Source organism: Dipodomys spectabilis, unplaced genomic scaffold, assembly GCF_019054845.1.
Source record: "Dipodomys spectabilis isolate Male_0828 unplaced genomic scaffold, ASM1905484v1 ptg000163l, whole genome shotgun sequence".
NCBI classification, from domain to species: Eukaryota; Metazoa; Chordata; class Mammalia; order Rodentia; family Heteromyidae; genus Dipodomys; species Dipodomys spectabilis.
Window position 1 is genome coordinate 2,778,343 of NW_024870840.1, and position 21,976 is coordinate 2,800,318.

A 21,976-nucleotide genomic window follows, 5' to 3' on the forward strand; every position below is an offset into this window, starting at 1 on the left:
CCACTTCTAGCTTTTTGATGGTTAACTGCAAGTAAAGAGTCCCTGGACCTTTTCTTCCCTGGCTGGCCTCCAGTTACAAGGATGACAAGAATGAGTCACCAGTACCCCAGATGCAATGTAGTTTTATTTGGAATTTTAAAGCATCAAGACAAACATAAATATATAACTAGATGTGGATGTACACATTTTGATTAAGTAAAAGGTACTGAATTTCTTGACTCTCAGAAGAAATGCTTTAGGATACAAATCTAGGATACAAATGAAAATTTAGAACAGAGTTGTTTGCTTAAAATGTAATTTCAAAAAAGCTAGGTGGTATCAGATGAAATAAGATTTTAAAAAAGATTTGACTAAACTCTTGAAATATTGGCAAACTTATAAATATATCCTGACATTTGCCTTGCCTTCTAACTCTGGAGCAACAAAGTACCTCATAAGTAAATGAGCTACTGGGAGCAAAACCTCTACAAAGATATTTCAATAGCCTACCTTTATATCATCTCTCTATGAATGAACTCGGAACTTCTTTTCTTTTTCCTTTATTATTTTTACTTTATGTCTAATTTTCCTGTTGTGAATTCCATTGCAGTCTTTTATGGTATATCTATCATTTTAGTCATGATTATTTTTACTTTGTAACAAAGTGATAGGAAGTTTGTCTCCACAGCTGGGAACAGGTTTAAAAATTTTAAAATATTTTATCTTGGCCAAGGCAGTCTCCTTTTTTGCTTTGTTTTGTTTTTGTTTTTTCCTTTTTGGAGCATGGTAGAACACTAAACTCTTTCTTCCGATTTGTGATAATCTTGTAACATTGCTTTAAGTACAGTGGCCAATAGGGTCTTCAGGAATATGATTATCATGTAAAGCTGATAGCTGCTCCCTATCAGAGCAGGAGTGTGTTTACAACTGTGAATCTATCCTGTGTCTTTCTCCTAGTTTGGAATCTTGTTTCTTCTAAGAAGTTCCAGGAAATGAGGAAACTGAAATATAGAAATAGTGCTTTCTGAGAGATAATTAGCCCTGTTACTTACATTTCAAAATGCAAGTAGAATGTTCTGGAAGATTTCCTTTTCTGAGAAATGATAGAATACTGGACCTAGAAAATTCTATGACAGTTTGAGAAATGACAGTTGATAGTTGCAAAAGTATTTAGTTCTTGACTTTTTGTTGTTTTTTGGGATTCTTCTGAGGAGCAAAAAAGTTACTGGATGCTTGTCTCTAACAATGCTTAGAAGCTTCTGGAACTTCTAGAGCAAGAATTATGGTTTTTGGGGGGTTGGGGGGAGGGTGTTAAAATTTTGGTGTGTTTTCCTGTGGAAAATTATGGATATATAGATTCCTTCAGGTGAGATAGTTTTCAAAAGGTCTCAAAGTTGGACTGTTGGATTTATGGTGACAGCATAATTATAGAAATGAGGATTAGGCTTTTTTTCCCCCAAGCAGGGAACAAGGTAAAGTCAAATCCCTTTACAACTTAGTCTGAGGTCTACTAGATCCGAGGCTAATCCATTATTATTAAACTTACTTTTTACCATATGGTAAACTTTATTTTTCTCTCTGGTGTATTCATTGTAGCATTTTTCTAACATTCTTCCAGGGAATTCCGTTTTTGGTGTTTTTTTTTTTTTCATTTTTGTTTTTGTTTTCCTTCTGGGGATCAGGGAATTATCTCTATTGTTCTTTCTGGACCTCTCCAGTGCGTCCTCCATGAACTTATTTTAAAAAGAAGCAGCAAGAGCTCCTTAAAGGCGTTAAATCAAGTGTCTCATCGCTTACAACTTGGCATTTTCAAAAGTATCATCGGTTACTACTGGTTAACCGATGTGTCATCAGTCGGTTACTATTGGTAACAGATGATACATTCAACCAGAAACGGATCTTGGCTGTTTCTGTCATCCAACCCTAGAGGAGAGGAAGGGGAGGGACGTTCATAGGAATCAGGCCTGGCGCCTCCTCTCTGAACTACAACTCCCACAAAGCTCCGTGGCCAGGCGGTCATTTCCGGGACACTGTCACCGCCCCTTGCTTGTGGTTGGCCCTTGAGGAAGTCAGTCACGGTGCCTGGGACCTCTGGCGAAGAGCCTGCTTTTAGCACGCTTGTTCAGGACTTTTCTTCCAGGCCGGGATTGCTCCTCGTTCGTCCCGGGCGCTGCCTCTGTCGGTCCTGCCTGTTGGGTCCATGATGCGACGCTTGGGCTCCGTGCAGCGGAAAATGCCCTGTGTGTTTGTGACGGAGGTGATAGACGAACCCTCGGCCAAAAGGGAACACCAGGTACCGAGTCCCGGGGCGATGCGGGCGCCTTTGAGCCCCAGTGGGCCGGGCTGGGTTGGGGTGTGAGGCGCCTGCGTCCTGAGCTGCTCCTTGTTGCTGAGATGTAAAGAAGGAGCCTTGTGAGCATTTGGGGTGGGGGTGGGAGCCAGAGACCTTTTTTTACCCCGCAGATGTGCACCCTATCCCTCAAGTAACGTCTTTCTTCCGTGGTGAATTGCACCTCCTGGGGGGCGGTCAGCTCTTAAATAGTCAGACTGGACTCTTTGGCGATGCTAGTGGTTGAGTAAGTAACCTGTGTATATCGGGGTGATTCTTTAACAAATAGCCCTCCGCCAGCGCAACGTCCAGCTGTCAGTTGGGTGTATCCAACTCAGATGATAACCACCACCATGTGCATTTGTAATCAGTTTCACCAGCTTCACCTTTACCACTGGCCTTCCTGGCCTGCAAGGCAGAAAGTGCTCTGTGTTTTTGTTTGTTTGCTTGCTTTTTGTTTTGCTTTTTTTTTTTATTCCCCAGCTTCTAGAACCTCCATCAAAGAATGAACCCTGGAGTCATTTCATGCCAGCTTTCCATTTAACTTCGATGTTTTCACTTTGAACATCTGATCTTTCCCTTCTACGGCTATCATCTTCATTAGAAGCTCTTCATATTTCATGTCTGCTTACTGCACTGCTTAATTGGCATTACTTGTTCTAGTCAAAACCCTGTAGATATTACCCAATGTCTGGCTTGTTCCCTTTTTTAAAAAACGCTAGAATAAACCTAACCCATACAAAACATTGTCAGCTCGATAATGGTTTCTTATAATACTGAGGGTGGATATTCCCATGTAAAAGTACTCCTAGCTAGGAAGAATAAACTCTTACCTCTCCTAAATTAGGAATACTTTTACATTATTATAATAGCATAGTGTTCAGATTGTTATTAAGGCCTCCCTTTATTAGGCTTAGTCTACTCTCTAACTTCAAAGTAAAGTCCTTTGTTTTTAAGGTTTATTTTATCCTATACAATACCAAGTTCAATGCTTGTCTGTATTTTTGATCAAGTTGTGTTTTGTTTTTCAAGTCAGACCTCCATAAAAGCCTGAAATTAACATAGCCAGTGGTTTCCCCAGTTAGACCAATGGCTTCCCCTATCCAAAAATTTTAGGATTTTGATATTGACTACTTGTTATTTTTCATACATACATGTTTTGCTTTTCCAGTAGTAGTCTAGGTCTTCGATGACAGGTACAGAACTTCTTGTACCGCTCAATCTTGTGCCATCCTTTGGTTATATTATTAGAAAAGAGTGGTAAATAAGGAAGGAACATTTATATTCATTAAGAATTCTATGCCCATAGTAATCTCTTTTATAGGAGCTTTTATTAACTCAAATATACATAAAGTTGCCATTTGCCCAGACCTCAATTTTGTCATCAGAGAATATCCCTAATACCACTGTTGTAGGTGAACAACAAATCCCCATTCAGTTATATATTAAAAGTAGTAAGTACTATACTGGGGCTAGTTTCCTACTGTATCTGGTTCTGTTTGAAATAGTGCTTCTACTTTATTCATCTTATACTCTATATTCAGTATGTATAATGTGCTTTGTAAGGTCACTGTTACTTCAGATTAATAAAGAAGTATTTTCCCAGAAATGAGAATTCCCAAAAAAGAAATTGGCAAGGATGTTAGAATTTTTTCTTTCATGAGTAAAACAAAGTCAGATTCAGATGTTGAGTACTTGTTGTGCAAAGAATAGAACTGAAATGGTATCAAAGGGTAGAATAAAAAGGCCTAATGGACCACTTTGGGCCCTCTTGGGGAGTAATAGATTTCTGGAAGTTCTCATTTGAGGGATCACCCAAGATACTTCCAGTGAATCTTGCTTTTTTATACTCTCCCTGTATTAGCTGAGAGAATGCATTTCACAATCTAGATGCTCAAAATTTGTTGACTTCTGGATCGACATTATAGTTAAGAGTTTTGAATACAAAATCAAAGTAAAAGACTCATGCTCAGTAGACTATGTGGGAATATCTTGTAACTATGAAGAAAACTTGTCAAAAGGAAGCTTCATGTAAATTTGTTTTAGAGAGGCATTCTTAAATTTTCTTGTTTTGAAAGTAAATAAATACATGTGAACCAATGCAGTTGATACAGCTCAAAAATTTAGATTTGCAGTACTGTAATCTCTATTCAAGAATTCACTGTTAATGATAAGAAGCATCAGTTTAATTTTCCCTTGATGCAGGTGGTATGTCTTCCAAAAGTTTTTTTTTTTTTTTAACTTTCTAATGAACCTAAACATTTAGAAGTAAAAACTGAATCAAGGACAAAATTATTTGGGGAGTTAAGGTGATTTTAAAGTCTGTGATCTTAAGTATTTAGGTATAGATGCAAAAGCAATCAAAGTAAGTCAGATATGAACTAGTAGGTAAACAGCATCATTTTATGTTTATCAGGCAGTTGAGAGGAAAAGCAGATGGTACAAGTAATCCAGAAAGTTTTTTTTTTTTATTAAATTTTTGCTTCTTTAGAGATGTTCAGAATAGAAATTGATAGTAGCTATACTGAGAAAAAGGCACTGAAAAAAGACTTATTCCAAAAGATTATTTGTGGTTAGTTTCTCAATGATGAGATTATGGATGAGTTCTTGCTTATACTTTTGCATGTTTTAACTTACCTAGTTAGCATGTAGATTTTAGCTTTGCAAGGAGCAAAGGTTAAAAATGAGCCATCTTCAATCTACCATCTTTGTTCCCTGAAAATGTGCCCTGAGGAAGGAAGGTAACACCTGAACTAAACCTTATTTGAAAAACAAGTTTTGTAAATAACAAAAATACTGGCATTTACAAAAGAGACGAGGCCTTTATGCATTATTTACTGGATTTATTCTTGAAATGCTAAAATTGTGATTGAAGCATACTTTCGTTAAGCCACAAAAGCCACCCATGGGATAATTTAGATGATTTGGTTTTACCCTCGTTCAGTTCCAAACACAATGGCTGCCTTGCATTCTTCAAACAGGAGCTAACCTCCTGACTTTCAGGCCTTTTCTCTCAAATTTTTATACATTGTATATTCCCTCACTTCAAAGCTGCTCAAATGTTGCCTCTCAGGGGACTTTCTGTCCACCATATGTAAAACAGCAGATCATCCCTGTCTTTCTTTTCCCACAGTTTTCCCTGTAGGCTTGTCACACTTAATGTTGTATTATGACTTTCACTTCTGCTTTATACCTCTAAAGTGTAATCTCATCAAAAGTGGGTACATTGTTGCTCTCTTCTATACTTCCCGCTGTTGAGGGCAGTGCTTCATCTGTTTAGTAAAGTTTTATGATTTTGTGCATCAAACACCAGTGCTAGGAGTGCAGCATTGCACTGGTTCCTAGTGTTAGGTAATCATGGTAGATGAAGAAATTTGTAAATAATCTGTGTGGAAAATCTGGCTTATGGTGATAATATAGAAAGAGGAGAAGGCACACATAAAATAATATTTTTGAATTGTCTTAGAAGATGTACAGCAGGTGATCTCTTAGACGTACTGAAATTCTGAACAAGGTATGAATATGTGTGCAAAGACAGAGACTGTCTATCCTAAACCAGTTTCTCTTTCTTTTTTAAGCCATTTAAAGTTTTGGCAACTGAAACTCTAAGCAACAAAGCAGTAGATGCAGATATACACAGTGCAATTCCAACAGAAAAAGTGGATGGAACATGTTGTTATGTTACTACCTACAAAGGTAAAACAAAACTACAATGTTTGCTTATAAATACTACTTACTTTTCTTAGTCATTTTACAAGCTATATACATCAGAATTCTTCATAAAACTTTGGAAACCTCAGGAGTAAAACAGAAAGGTCACAATTATATTTACTATATCATTGTGTTTTTCTCTTGGGGAAGGAAAGGTAAAGTTTGTCTATTAATGGCAGGAAGTATTATAAATCCTTCTTGAATTTTTTTCTCTAATTGCATAAGAAGCTTTTCCATGTCACAGATAAGGAAATTGAGTCTCAGCTAAATTAAGTACTTTGTCCAAGATCATATAGTTTATGGCTGTATTATTAATGGAATCTATCTTTGCCTGACTCTATAGCTTGTTTTTATTGCATAATCCAAGTCCTGTTCCTATTTCTGTTGGCCATGTTTCTAATTTCATTTTAATGTGCTTTAAAAGAGATAGGTCAAGCTGGACACCGGTGGCTCACGCCTGTAATCCTAGCTACTCAAGAGGCTGAGATCTGAGAATCGTGGTTCAAAGCCAGCCCTGGCAGGAAAGTCCTTGAGATTCTTGTTTTTCTAATAAGCCACCATAAAATCAAAGTGGCGCTGTGGCTCAGGTGGTTGAGTGCTTACCTTGAACTGAAGAGCTGAGGGACAGAGCCTAGATAGAGTTCAAGACCCACAACTGACAAAAAAAATGAAAAAAAGATAGGTCAAACAGTAATTATTTGTATTAAGAAGAAAATGCATTGAAAAGAAAGGAAAGTGACATTACCTGGATAATGACAGTACCATAAGCATCTGGACTTTGTATCAGAAAAATGTCTTCTCAAATGCTTTTTTAAAAACTGTAGTAGAATATACATAGTAAACTTTACCATCTTAACCAATTTGGTTTTTGGTGATCCTGAGCTTACAAACTCATGTTTGAATTTGGCTCAGAGGTATTCAGGCATGTGTCTGAACTGTGATCTTCCTATTTTAGATTTCTAGTCATAGCCAGGAAAATGGCAGTACACCACTATGTCCAGCTTCTTTAAGATGAATTTCATGAACTTTTCTGCATAGAAGTCTGGAACTGAAATCATCCCGAATTTCAGGCGCCCACCCTACCCACCCCCAACACACACCATGTAGCTCGTATGAAAGGCCTGAGCCACTGTCCCTAGCTACTGTTAAGGAGGAAGGGGTTTTGTCTGTATGCCAGACTGGCCTCAAACTTCGTTGCTCCCAATCTTAGCCTTTCAAGTGGCTAGGATTATAGGCATGACCACTAGCCCTCAGCTACATCTTTGTCATAAGACCATGTACAATTCAGTGGTGTTGGGATACGGTTTACCATCATCAGCCTCCAGAACTCCAAAACTATCATTTGGTGTTGGTACTTGGGCTTGAACTCGGACTGGGCTCTGTCCCTGAGCTGTTTTGCTCAAGGCTAGCACTCTACCACTTTGAGCCACAGATCTACTTGTAGTTTTTCTGATGGTTAACTGGAGATGAGTCTCACAGACTTTCCTGCCTGAGCTGGCTTTGAACCTCCACTCTCAGTTCTCAATCTCCTGAATAGCTAAGATTACAGGCATGAGCCACTAATGTCCAGCACCTCTGAGTTTTTTTCTTTTTTGGGGGTTGGTCGTGGGGCTTGAACTCTGGGCCTGGGCTTGTCAGCTCAAGGCTAGCGCTCTACTACTTGAGTCATAGTGCTACTTCGGGTTTTCTGAGTGGTTTATTGGAGATAAGAGTCTGATGGACTTTCCTGCCTGGGCTGGCTTTGAACCAATCCTCAGATCTCAGCCTCCTGAGTAGCTAGGATTAGGCGTGAGCTACCAGTGCCTGGTGAATTTTCAATTCACTTTTTTGCTCAAGACTGATGTTCTTCCCATTTGAGCCTTGGCTCTACCTCTAGCTTGGTGGTAGATAATTGGAGATATAAAGAATCTCACAGTTGTTCCTGACCATGCTGTATTCAAACCCCAAACTTCAGATCTCAGTTTCTTAAGCAGCTTGGAGTATAGGGGTGAGCCATTGGTACCAGCTTGTAACTCTTCATTTTCTGGGAACTTCCTTATCTACTCCTCTTACCCTATCTCTTCCTGCTCCTGTAATCAGATTTCTTTCTATCTAGTAATTTGACTACTTATAGGCATTTAGCCTGTTTTTCTTAGCATGATGTTCTCAGGATTATCATTGTTAGCATGTCTCTGAATTTCATTCCTTTTAAAGACTGAAATGTTATTACACTGTATTTCTATAGCACATTTGTTGATCCACTCACCACAGATGAGCATTTGGATTGTTCCTGTCTTGTGGGTATTGTGAACAATGCTGAGATGAACAGGGGTACATTCAGTATTTCCTGAAGTGCTGCTGCCTTTCAGTTTTTCTGGTCTCAATCCAGAAAGTGGGTCAGATATTTTTGAGGAATTTTCCATAGTGGTTATACCATTTTACCTTCCCACCAACGGTGGGAATGTAAATAGCCTAATTTCAGATTTGTCAGAATTAACTCTCAGAACAGTGTAATACTTTTTTTTTTTTTGGTCAGTCGGGGGCTTGAATGCTGGGCCTGGGTACTGTCCTTCAGCCCTTCAGCTCAAGGCTAGCACTCTACCACTTGAGCCACAGCACCACTTCCGGTTTCCTAAGTGGTTTATTGGAGATAAGAGTCTTATGGACTTTCCTGCCTGGGCTGGCTTTGAACCATGATCCTCAGATCTCAGCCTCCTGAGTAGCTAGGATTACAGGCATGAGCCACTGGCGCCGGGCTCATATTCTCATTTTTGATACTGGAGGCTTCCTATACTTAGACAAAATACTTAGCAAAATGAACATTGAATGTTCTTATGAAAGGATCATGTTTCAACTTTTTATCTCATCCCTATCACTAAACAAAGCAAGTCTTCTCATAACAATAGGTTCTGCTAGGTGCTACATATCCTGGACTGCGTATTTCCCTTTCTCTTCTATGACTGCTTCTTTTCTTAGAGAGATAACTACTGTTTATTGGAATATTCTGCTTTAAACTCTCAATATAAATTTTGTTTGCATCTTATACTTTCTTTCTATTACTTTTTTAGATAAGCCATACCTTTGGGCTCGACTAGACAGAAAACCCAACAAACAAGCTGAAAAAAGATTTAAAAATTTTCAACATTCCAAAGAGAACACAAAAGGTTTGTGGATATTGCTTTAAACTTTTCAGAATACTAGCTGAAATTTGTGTTTTACCTATTGCTCTGGTATTTCTATACATTTTATCCTTTTGAATATCCATGTAATAGAAAAAAGATGGTAACTGAATGGTTTTATATGAGTATTCTTAAAAGTATTTTAAAATACTTTCCTAACATTTCTGTGACTGTTAAAGTATGAATTTATCTTGTTAAAACATATAAGTAAATGTATTTGGATTTAGTGTGAGACAATTGGAATTTTTAAATTTCAAAGGAAATTAGTATTTTGGGGGACATGAACTCAGGGCCTGGTAATCTCACTCTGCTTTTTCACTCATGGCCTGATGCTCTACTACTTCAGCCATACCTCCAATCTAACCTTTTTGCTGATGAATTAGAGATATTTTTCTGACGGGAGTGTCTTGAACACTGATCTTCATAGCTCAACCTACTGAGTAGGTATTAAAGCCACCGTAGCCTAGTTGAATTAGTAATTTTAATGACTACATTAAGATGCCTGTTATACACAGTATATACACATATAATCACATTATCTCTCCCTATATATTTATAAATATATATCTATATACACATAGACATATATAAACATATATATTTGTAGTTTATTATATATTAAGGATAAACTTAGACATAATGGAATACTGACCACTTCAGTTAGACTTCAGTGCATATAAATGATGATGTGTTTAATTGGAAATTTTAAATGTCAATGCTCTTAACACTAGTCAGGAACATAGTAGTGAGAACAAAGAATATTTGTGTCATACCTGATTCTGAGGTTTCATTTGGCTACTTTACCTTTGTATCTGTATCTGTTCAGCCTTTTCTATTTTTTAAAGTGTCATCACAAGTAAAATTCTCTTTCTAGAATTTCTTTGGAATGTGGAAGAGGATTTCAAACCTGTCCCAGAGTGCTGGATCCCAGCAAAGGAAATAGAACAACTGAATGGGAATCTGGTGCCTGATGAAAATGGACACATTCCTGGTAACATGAAATTGCTTCTTAAATGCAATTTTAGTATTATAAAAAATAAAAGTTCCATTTAATTAGAAATCACTGAATTCAATTTTAATGTGGTTCTTTTATTTATATGCATGATGTTTACATGAAAACATTTCATATTTTGAATGTCCTCTTCAGTTTAGAATCTTCTCTAAGATGGATACATTTTGCCAGCTGTTATTTGTAACAGTTAGTAAAAGTTGAGGTCACAAGTATGGAATGGGCTCAGATCATAAAGACCCTTGCATTCCATCAGTCTACTGTAATTTTAGTTTGTTGGGGTTTTTTTGTTGTTTTTTTTCTAAATAATGATCATAAAGCAGAAGTATAACAAAACTTAGTAGACTTAGAACTATGATGAGAAGGTGGGTTTCACTGGAGCCAACCTGACCAGCAAAGAAGCTACTGTAGTAGTCAGGGATGAGTAATGAAGGTCATTAGAATAGCTTATACCATTTAATAAACATGTAATCTATTAGGTTAGTACATATTGGAACAACTCAAAAGATTGTAGGACACTTACTTAATATGCCCATTTTCTCTGAAACTGGAGAGAAGCTAGAGAGAAAACCAGATTTTACAGAAGCTAATTTTGTGTCTTAGAATGGTGCTCAATTTTTACTGAATTGTGGCAAATTCACTAGTAAAAGATGAGCACTCTGAAGAGGAATAATTAACAGGTTAATTCCCAACACAATTTAAAAAAATGAAGCCTTTATGATTGAAAATAAATGTAATAAAAGTGTTAACTTTACTGATTTTAAAAGTTTATGCGAGATACAGAAAACATGGAAGGTTTACAACTAAAATTTAACTACCCATGTCTTCAATTCAAATAAAGCCTCTGTAATAATATTTTTGTTTCTTTTTATGATAGGTTGGGTACCAGTAGAGAAAAACAGCAAACAGTATTGCTGGCATTCCTCTGTAGTTAATTATGAATTTGAAGTTGCCTTGGTACTAAGGCATCATCCTGATGAGCCTGAAGTTTTGGAAATAAGTGCAGTGCCACTCTCAGATCTCTTAGAGCAAACCCTGGAGCTTGTAGGAACAAATGTGAATGGAAACCCATATGGTGAGCGAAACCTTTTTCTTGTTCAGTTATAATAACTGACTCAGAAGGTCAGTTTAAAAACCACATACACCCCCTAAAGAAAGTTTCCTAGGATGCCACATTGAATGATAACAGGACTTCTTGTGCTTGGATTATTCTTTCTTCCAAAAAAAACAATGAAAGTTTCTGCTAACTGTATTTCTGAAAGATGCTTTTTTTTAAAAAAAAAAAAAAATGGAGAGGTACATTTTCTTTCTGAGACCTTGTTTTGAATGAATATAGCTAATTGCAAATTTCACTATTTAGGGTTAGGAAGCAAGAAACATCCCTTGCACTTTCTTATACCACATGGAGCATTTCAAATAAGAGATATGCCTGCCCTGAATCACAGCGACCTCTTGTCCTGGTTTGAAGGTTGCAGAGAGGGTAAAATTGAAGGAATTGTATGGCACTGCAGTAATGGCTGTTTAATTAAGGTAATGCAAAAGATTGCTTGTGCTTGGGTATGTTGTCATTTGTACTTTATAATAAAGAGTGGCATGACAATTGTAGCAATTATGGTTTATAATAAATATAATTCCCTTATTTCATGTGCCACCACATTTCCCCTCTCCCTCTCCTTTTTTCTTTCTTTCTTTTTTTTTTTTTGAGATATAGCCTGACTAGGTGTCAGGCTGGTCTTGAACTCTAGATTCTCTCACCTCAGTCTCTCAAGTTCTAGGAATATGTTTTATGCTAAAATAGTATCATTTAGTGATGATTTGGTGGACATTGGTTGCATCCTATATATTTCAGAATTAAAAGTAATGGTACATATCACCTCCTTAGAAATCCATGTTGTTGTATTCTCTGAGAAGTTTTATGACTGGTTTAACTTACCATCTCCCAAACTAACTTGATACAGAATTTATTGAGTGTGTCAAGTGACAGTTCATATAGAAAGAATTAATTACAATTTGTGCCCTGTCTCCTGTATGTTCTAACACATTTAACACATTGCACTAAGAGCAAAAGATACCATGTTGCTACATAATATGGTCCCTTTGATAAAAATGTCTCTTCACCCACATTATTTTGTTTGCAACAACATATTATTTATTAAATTTTTATGGAGTCCAGATTATATTCCTGGCATGTGTCTAGGTGCTAGACATCCAAGGTGACCTAAACAATGTCTGCCTTCATGAAGCTCACATTCTAATGGGGAAGATAGACAATAAAAGGAAACCGTAATGTGATAGAAGAAAAATGGACCCATTACAGTGTATGGCAGATAGTAGGTACCCCAAATAAATAATTTCTAAGCAAATAAAGATTATGTTTATAGACAAAGGCCAAAGCTAACACCTTTTTTCTTTCTAGGTCCATCGCCATCACCTTGGTTTATGCTGGCCAATTTCCGAGACTTACATGAATTCAAAACCAGTTACTGTCAACATGAACCTGAACAAATATCACTATGCTTTCGATACTAAATGTCTGTTCAATCAACTTTCAAAAATAGATAAACAGAAATTTGGTAGGCTCAAAGATATAATACTCGAAATATAAAATGGAAATACAATTAAAATTAACTTTGTATTGAGATCTTGAATATTCTGCTACGTTTTCAAAGCTCCTATCTCTCTGGAAAACATACGAGGGTCTTCCACCATTCAAAGAAGTTACATATTCAAATATTTATTTAAATCCACAGATTAATTTTAACCTCTATACAGAAAAATATAGTGATCAGTAAACCTGTACAAAGGCTTAACCTTATAATTTAATGTATATAAATGTCAATGCATCCATATTTTATTATTATAGATAGGATCTGAGAATCTTAACACATACATAAATTAAGAATATATAAAACTCCAATTTTTTTTCTCCTCATACTTTTAAAACCTAAGACATTATGAATGTAGACAAATTTGGATAGTTCACTGCCTGTTTTATGGCTATAACTTATTCTGAAGTCTTCAAATTTTTTAATTCTAATTACTAAAACTCCCATTTAAGTCAAGGTATAAGGTATTGAGAAGGAAATTCTCTACTTCAAAACCTGATTTAACTTATAAAACAAATAAAACTATACTTATATGTGATCCTTAATACATAGGGAAATTGTCAGGACTTTCTTCACCTTCAGATTGTTCAGAAGCGTCAAGAGGGCTAGGTAATTCAACTCCACATTGTTCAGAAAGTTTTTTTAACTTTTCTTCTAAGAGAATATTTTTTTTCACTTCTTCTTTATAATTATATTTCAGATCTTCAATTTCTTCAAAGAATGAAGGATCAAAGTTTTCCAATTCTTTTTTGAGCTTTTTTATTTCATCCTAATAGGAACAGATTATCTTTAAATTATATGCCAGAATACATTCTTTAAATGTGAATTAAAGAGTATAGTTATAAACATAAAAGCCAAATTATATAACTATAGGCATAAGTATTTTCTTAAGATTTTGTTAATATTATCCCATTGTACAGTATAAGTAGCCTATTAACTGACAAATAAAATGATTCATTCTGCAAGTTCTGTTCTAGTCTTTAAAATTTATTAACTCTAGATTATGATAAGCATACCAAGTGCCATGAAAGAGACAATCAAGAGACTTGGATATTTATAACCCTGAAGTTACTCTGTTCAATACTTTTTTTGTTAAGCCTTCATCATACTTTCTTTGTAAACACTTAATACTTAATGAATTGTGACCAACTTTTTACTTATACACTTATCAGAAAAACCATGGGACTTCTGCCTAAGCTAGGCATCTGGACATACACTGTTCCTAGCAAGTTCCCTAAATTTATATTCAAAAAGTATTTTAAAAAATTATAAAGAACTATATTTGTTAATTAAGAAATAAATTTACTCTTGAATCCTATTTTGTCTTGTCAGAATTTTTTAGGTCTTATTTAAGAAGCTTTTACCACAGACGAACATAACAACCTTCTTAATATTAAGCTAAAATTATTCTACCTAAAAAGTGTAAATCTACAATTTTTTAGAATATTTACTTTAAACTCAAAGATGTTGATCATAAAAATAGTTTTCCACAGCTGTTTTCACAAAATGCACACAAATAATTACCTTCAAATGTTGCTTTTCCAGATCTGATACTTTTAGCTGTGTTTCTAGATCTTTTATCTCTTCTTTTAGTTGATCAGCACCTGCCAAAACATTATAAAAATTAAACAGATTTTGGGGCTGGGAAGGTGGCTCAGTGGTAGAGTGCTTGCCTTGCATGCATGAGGCCCTGGGTTCGATTCCTAAGTACCACATAAGCAGAAAAAGCCAGAAGTGGCGCTGTGGCTCAAGTGGTAGAGTGCTAGCCTGAGCTGAAGAGCTGAGGGACAGCGCCCAGGCCCAGAGTTCAGGCCCCATGACTGGCAAAAAAAAAAAAAAAAATTAAACAGATTTTTTTCACCCTGAATAACTTTAAGAGAAGGGTTTCTGTTTTGAAGCATAAGCATATTATTAGCTTAGAGTTAGCATTTGTTTCAGAAAGTGAATCCTATGTACAACCTCTTTTAGGTATAGAATTCCATGGCAAGCAACAACAGAAAAGTTATCCCATATGTATTAACATATAGAATAAGGCTAATTTTTTACATAATACAAATTCTTACTTTTTACAGAAAAATGCTTCAGCCAGTAAAGTCTGTCAAACATAAATGTACAGCAAAAGAAAGGCAGAATAGGTAAATTCCTTAACATAGCAATAGGTCAGTTCACATTCATTTTTCAGTTTCTATGGGCACAACACCCAGGGCAGGTGGTGTGACACACAAATAAGGTGCAACTCTGAGACATCCACAAGCATAAGAAGTATAAGTTCATTTCTTGGACTCTCCCCCCAAGTTAACATACTTCCAGTTTTATAGCAAGAACAAGCAATGAAATAAACCTTGTGTTTTAATGTCATCTTTGCCCCACATGTCTGTACATTCAACCCTACGTATAAGGTGTCAGGTCATCCTGTATAACCCTGAAGGTAAATTGTTTTGAATGCTAAAGTTTGAAAAAATAATAGGCAAAATTATCCTGCCTCAAATTAGTATTAAGGCATTCATGGAATGGTTCCCCGAGTGTAACTTGGAGACAGAAAAGAAAAATAAGAAACAAAATTAGAAAAGCTAGGGAATTTTCCCAACAAGTCTTTACTTTCTAGTCCCGTACACATGACTGCTACTGGATAAATTTCAACTTAACTACAAAGAGGCAGTGTAGAATAGTGATTGAGTAGGGAACAGGAAGGAGCTTCAAGTTTCACTTAATTAAGTTTTAATCAGCCGTTGGCCACTTCCTAGCTGTCATAACTTATTTATTACATATTCAACTGGGGACAGCTTAGTATCAACATTACTCATCCTACAGCACTACTGGAATAAAATACAATATGAAGAATTTAGCATTATGTCTAGTAAAAGCATATATGAACGACTCATACACTCATACATGGTCATGCAAGCCTATCTAGAGAGGCAGATGCAGAAGAATCAGCTGTTTAAGTTCAAAGTTATCTAGACCCCTATTCCAAAAACAAAAATACAAGCAAAAGGGCTTGGCATTTGGCCAGGAGCATGGCTTACATAGTAGAACACTATGCCTAGCACGTATGAGGCCTTGAATTCCATCTCTAGTAAAAACATAGCTGGGTGTCAGTAGCTCTTGCCCAGGTACGTGGAAAGCTGAAAATGGGAAGATTATGGTTCAAGGCCAGCCTAAGCATAAAAGTTTGAGATGCCTTCTCAACCCAGGGCTGGGTACAATCCAAACTTTCTATTAGTCTAAGAATATGAGTATCTTGGTTTTAGATCAGCCTGGGAGGAAGAGTCTACAAAACTCCACCTCAACAATAGAAGCTGGGCATAGTAGTGTGCACCTATAACACCAGATACGATGGGAAACCTAAAATAGGCAGATTGTAGTCTAATTATGTGTCTGGGGAAGCAAAAGTCTATCTCAAAACTAACCAGTACAAAAATTGGCTGGAGGGTGCTCAGCAGAAGAGCAACTGTTCTAGCAATGTGTAAGGTCCTGAGTTCAAATGTCAACACTACACAACATACTAGAAGTAGATTGGAATGACATGGTAAGATAATGAATGAGAATATGAAATAGTCAAAGACTGCTCAGCAATAAATTGCTATAATTCTGTAGGGCAGAATCTGCCACTTCCATTGAATTATCAAGTAATGGCATAATTAGTTCAGGAAGTTCATTAAAGAGTTATGATATCAGAAATTTGCATCTTTACTAAATATCAAAAGGCAAATTGCTCAGTTACATAAATGCAATAAAATATAGATTAAAAGAAAAATTTATTCATAGACTTCAAAAGATGTCTATGATAGTTTAAAAAGCTGTCCATGATAAATTGTTAAAGCCAATAAACTAGAAGTATGATAGGAGTCCAGTTTTGTGACATCCTCAAGAAAATATCTATAAACTTATGTGCATAGAATCATGCATAAAATATATATACTATATAATTTATCCTATAAATTATATTTTATAATTTGTATATTATGTGTATACCTATATATAATTAATATATTGTGTATATCCTATTTATTTGCACTAGTTATAGCTATACTATTGGCAGAAGCAATTAGTAAATTATCAAACCATTATTCCTAGAGGAAAGTATTATTCGAACATATGTGGATAAACATATCTCACACAAATTATCTTAAATCTTAAAATCAGCTCATCAGTTCATCTTGGTAGTCTCTATATTACAAGATGGAAAACAAGGCTCAAAAATGTTAAGTGACTTGGGGCTGGGAAGGTGGCTCAGTGGTAGAGCACTTGCCTTGCATGCATGAGGCCCTGGGTTTGATTCTTCAGCACCACATAAGCAAACAGAAAAAAGCCGGAAGTGACACTGTGGCTCAAGTGGTAGAGCACTAGCCTTGAGCTGAAGAGCTGAGGGACAGCGCCCAGGCCCAGAATTCAGGCCCCATGACGGGACCCCCCAAAAAAAAATGTTTAGTGACTTTACTGAAGCTGTCCCTTTAACAAAATTCAATCCCCTTCCAAATTGCCCCAGATCTAGTGACTGCTATGCTGTGGTGCCCATTGTGGATCATGTCTATGAAAACTGAACCAAGACTGTCAAGCACTGCCTTGTTGGACCCTCAGGTGGAAACATGTGAATTATATTCAAATGTTTGCATTGCATATATTTTAAAAAACAGCTTATATGTTGATTTTTAGGGCTCATGACTTTGGCAACAAAACCTGCAAACAAGGACACAGGTATATATACATACATACATATATACTTTATACATATGTATATATGACATATATATATATACATATATATATATATACATACAAGTGTGTGTAAATATGCATACTGGAAGAGAATGATTAGTGTCTAAATAGGAATGGGAAGAGACAGATTTTTAACAGAAAAAAATTAGATAATATGAGCTGTAGTTTTTAAAATTAGTAACAATAAAAACAGCAAGAGATAAAAACATTTAAGAAAAAAAATGTTCAGAGGGATTAAAAATAGCCTATTTAAACATCAGAAGCAACAGATTTAGTATGCACTGTGATTAAATCTGTAAAACGTACATGGGACACAAGGAGAAAAATACATGTACTTGCTACTTAGTATAAATAACTAATTAGAAATGTAAAGTATGGAGAGATGACAGCTCTAAAACTTCATATAAGTGATTTGATTTTATAAGAATCAGAAATTTAAACAACAGAAAGAGCAATCCCTAATTAATAAACTTAGGGTAGTTAACAAGTCTTATAAAATATTTTACCAGGTATGGTGCTTGCAGCTCCACTCTGGTCTTTGTTAACTTCTATCTGATGAATTAATTCTGCTTTTTCTTTATCCAGTTGACTATTTGATAATCTAGAATACAACGGTGGCTTGTTAAAAACAGAAACACAAGTAAAACAGATATTGCTTTATAAAACACATGAGCATTCCTTTTTTTTATCTTCCTTTTTTTTTGACAAAGAACTACAGGCTTTTATTCTGAACATACGCATTTCTTATAAGTGACTGATGTGCAGTATTCAATACATATAGTATTTATCAAGGAAAATGTTTAAGCTTTAATTCCTCGCATTAGCAAACCGCATAGAATCCAAACTCTTGTTTTTCATAACGATGTGTTTTTTAGGAGTAATTTCCTGAACATAGGTCCCATGGTTTCCCTTATTTGCAATAACTAGTATATGTCTGAGGCAAGCAGAAACAGTCAGATAAGTTGATGTTAGGTAAAATGAACCCCAAGATAAGAACTCAAATGGTTTTTCTTTCTTGCTATTGTTTCTTTTTGTTGTTGTTGTTCTGCTTATGTGGTGCTGAGGAATCGAACCCAGGGCCTCATGCATGCAAGGCAAGCACTTTACCACTGAGCCACCTTCCCAGCCTTGCTAATGTTGGGGTGGGGGATGGGAAAGGATGGGAAGGGGAAACAAAAGAGGAGGCAACAATGCTTGATAAGAAATGTACTCATTACCTTGCTCATGTAATTGTAACCCCTCTGTACAGTATTTTCACAATAAAAAAAAAAAGACTTCCCAAAAAAGTAAACAGCATTTCCTGGAAGTAAAGAATTACTTCTTTGCTCTTTCATAAGTATTTTCCTCTGGGAAGCTACTGTTTATTTCTTTCCATGTTAGCAAAATGTAAACTAAATTACAAATTGGAAACTTGTATTGCATTGGGCTTACCCTTTTTCAGTAGCTAGAGAATGTGAATGACATTATAAGGATGAAATACAAAACCAACCAACTAAAAAATGGTAGTCTCAGCTATAGCAATGAAAAATGATAAAAAGGACAGAAAAAGGCAAAGTAGTCACATGAACATGTATCATACCTAAGAATTTGTAGCTGCTGCTTAAGACTTTGTTCTGTCTCAGCACCTTCAGGAACATGCTTGAGAATCTCAATCTTTGGACACAATAAAAACACTATAAAGATTAGCATGAAAATAATTTAAACAATTTTAAATAATGATAACAATACATTTAACAAGGACAATATTTTAAACAATCATTAATTATTAAGATTCAACAATTATTCATTATATTAAATATTATTAAAATTTGTGTGTTCATAAGCATGAAATAATCACATTTGTGTTTTAGTTGCCATTCATTCAACAATCATCAAGTACTTAACTACTTCAAGTCAGGGATTGTCCTACAGAGGACAGAGCAGTGAACAAACTCATCAGAATTCCTTTGTACATTTTTAGTTAGAGAAGACAGGTAACTTTAGCATGTAATAAAATAAATGTGATGTGACAAGAGTGCCAATGTGTAGAAGGTTGAGTGTGATGGAAGGTTGTGTGGAGTAGAGATTAGGGAAGGTCTCCCTGAGAAGCCTCCATTTAAGCAAGACATTAAGTGCAGGAGAATATTGGATGAGTAGTAGTCCAAACTCAGGAAGCAAGTACACAGCTTTGAAGCTTAAATGAGTGGTTTATTCAATGGACTGGAAAGCTAATTTAACTTAAACACCAAATAATGGAAAAGGTGGTAATAGATGAGACTTGGCAAGAAAATTAGCTGTAAGAACATGCCTGCCCATACTTACAGGCTTGGCCAAAACTGTATTATGAAGTTCTATTCTAGGGTGGTGGAGAACCATTTGAAGATTCTAAGAATAGGACTGCTGTAATTTTTGTTATGCTTTACAAGTATTACATGACAACCATGTAGAGAACAGACTAGTGTTTGAAGAAGTGATGTTGGGGTGGGGCAAGAGACACGAGTTAGGACATGACTGTATTTGTGCAGATCTGAGGTAGTGGCTCATATATGGATGCTAGTGATGGAGTTGCTGAGAAGTAGTCAGATGTGGAATACATTGGAAAATACAGCTGAGGCAACAATAATAAAAACGTAAGGAATGAGAGAATGAAGTCAATGATGATCTACAGCTCTTGGCTTAAAAAGAAGGGTGATTAGAGTATAAACCATCAGGTTAGGTGGGTATTCAAGTAGTGAAATGTTAGTTACTTCATTTCTTAGACAAGGCAAAGCATATCTGATGATACATTATAAAGAAAATTTATATTAACATACCTGTTGTTCAAGGTCTTCTGTGTATTTCTTTACTTTTTGCTCTCTCTCTGTAGCTTCTTTTATAAGCTGCTTAAGGTCAGTAATGCTTTGATTTTTTTTGGCAATATCAGTTTCCAATTCTTTCAACTTTGTTTCATACATTCTAAAAATATAAAGAAAAATCTTACAGACATGACATAGAATTTCTCTGATTTAAAAGCTCAAATTATTATGCTAAAAGAGGCAAAAATCCTGCTTCTTAGTCAAACGTTTAGCTGTATATTTAGTATTAAAAGATAATAGTAAAGTACAATTATCCCCAAATCACAGATGCACTAATTAAGATAGAAGATCTAGGTGTTCCCCAACATCATAAACAAGAATGGCACCTGAATTTGATAAATGTATCATCACACCTGTTGAGCAGAAACTTCTTGACAGAGGTAAGACTTTTTTGATTTTTGATTTCCAGATTTCCCTAAATCTACACTTCTCTATCTCCAATTGTTTCTGGCTTATACTTGGAGTAAAAAATGAACACACTCAAGAAGCTGAGGTTGCAAGTAGAGAAAAACAGCATGCAGAAGGGATGTGGAGGAGACAGCCGCATTAAGTTCAGGTCTAAGTGGTTGCTTTGTATTGCATACCTAGTTCCAAAGGCCTGAGCCTACCCCTAGCTCTGCTCCATTCTGTGGCCTGCCACCAAAACTAGCTACACATTTAAAAATAGTTTGGGCAATGCTGGAAAGAATAAAAATATTATATTAAAATAAGCAAACAAGCTCTATCTGGGAAAAAAGTAGGTTATATAGGACAGAATCAACTTTAAAGCCAACAATGCCCATAATCAGAACTGATTAAACTCTATGTACAATTTTAAACTATTTGTTCCTACCTTGTAACAACAATTGACTTCCAGCTCTTGCTGTCAGCACCTTCTAGCTGTGGAGCTCTACTTTCTGCAATTTGTAATCTCTTTCCAGTCTCTTCTAGCTGAACTGCCATCTTCTCATTTAGTATCTCTAAATTATTCTTTTCTATCCGCAGTTTCTCTGAAGCTTCAGTTTCCTATCAGTACAAGTTAATTAGCATATTATGACAAAACATAATACTGTTTTCATAGTTACAATGTATTTAAAATTATTACTACAAGGCAGAAAACAAAAATTAATCTGAGTTCTACATGCTGATTAAAAAACTACAATAAAAATTCAGTATTTTCTCTTCTCTAAAATAGCAAATAGCTAGGACAAAAGATAATGCAAAGGAAGTAAAAAATGCATTTACAAGTATTTCAATATAGTGGTTACTTAAAATTTGTTTCTCTGTAATATATTCAGAATAATGGGAAAGTTTATTTCTTTACAGCTTAAAAGATTCTGTTTTGAATTCCTAACACTACAAATCAAAAGCTACAAATAAACCCTATGTAAGAAATATAGCTTATTTCCACTATTAAATATCCACATTCAAGACACAAAATTACTCTACACTCATAATATATTTAGATACGCTTGAAATTTTAGTTTAAAATATTAATTTAAATTCATTCACTGGATAATATAAATAGTAATAGCTATTTGGAGCAAGTAATATGTTTTGCCATTTAAGTTGAAAGAAATTTTACTGTTTAACAAAAGTAATTATTTGTCCATTGCTATTCTAAGTTATGTGACAGAATATTAATTTACTTA

General features: G+C 35.4%; 2 protein-coding genes across 5 annotated transcripts in view; one reads left to right on the forward strand and one right to left on the reverse strand.

Moving 5' to 3' along the window:
• Positions 1–2,094: 2,094 nt before the first annotated feature.
• Positions 2,095–13,317, forward strand: CUNH12orf29 (chromosome unknown C12orf29 homolog). Its single transcript, XM_042693068.1, has 7 exons — positions 2,095–2,272; positions 5,887–6,004; positions 9,067–9,162; positions 10,052–10,168; positions 11,064–11,261; positions 11,547–11,716; positions 12,603–13,317. The coding sequence occupies exons 1-7, from the start codon at positions 2,180–2,182 to the stop codon at positions 12,789–12,791; spliced, it is 981 nt and encodes a 326-aa protein (XP_042549002.1). The 5' UTR covers positions 2,095–2,179; the 3' UTR covers positions 12,792–13,317.
• The window catches only part of Cep290 (centrosomal protein 290), a 68,823-nt gene continuing 59,830 nt past the window's right edge, over positions 12,984–21,976 (reverse strand). For all 4 annotated transcript variants that reach the window (XM_042693067.1, XM_042693066.1, XM_042693065.1 and 1 more), the window contains 6 exons: positions 21,178–21,350; positions 20,304–20,445; positions 19,091–19,164; positions 18,018–18,112; positions 14,317–14,396; positions 12,984–13,561 (listed from right to left, as the gene is read on the reverse strand). In XM_042693067.1, the coding sequence (XP_042549001.1) occupies positions 13,334–13,561; positions 14,317–14,396; positions 18,018–18,112; positions 19,091–19,164; positions 20,304–20,445; positions 21,178–21,350 (792 nt within the window). In that variant the 3' untranslated portion in view covers positions 12,984–13,333. The remainder of the gene's footprint in view (positions 13,562–14,316; positions 14,397–18,017; positions 18,113–19,090; positions 19,165–20,303; positions 20,446–21,177; positions 21,351–21,976) is intronic.

Coding starts and splice junctions, on each gene's coding strand:
- CUNH12orf29 (XM_042693068.1), top strand. CDS start 2,180: ATGATGCGACGCTTGGGCTCCGTGCAGCGGAAAATGCCCTGTGTGTTT. Junction 2,273..5,886: donor CGGCCAAAAGGGAACACCAG/GTACCGAGTCCC, acceptor TTCTTTTTTAAG/CCATTTAAAGTTTTGGCAAC. Junction 10,169..11,063: donor TGAAAATGGACACATTCCTG/GTAACATGAAAT, acceptor TTTTTATGATAG/GTTGGGTACCAGTAGAGAAA.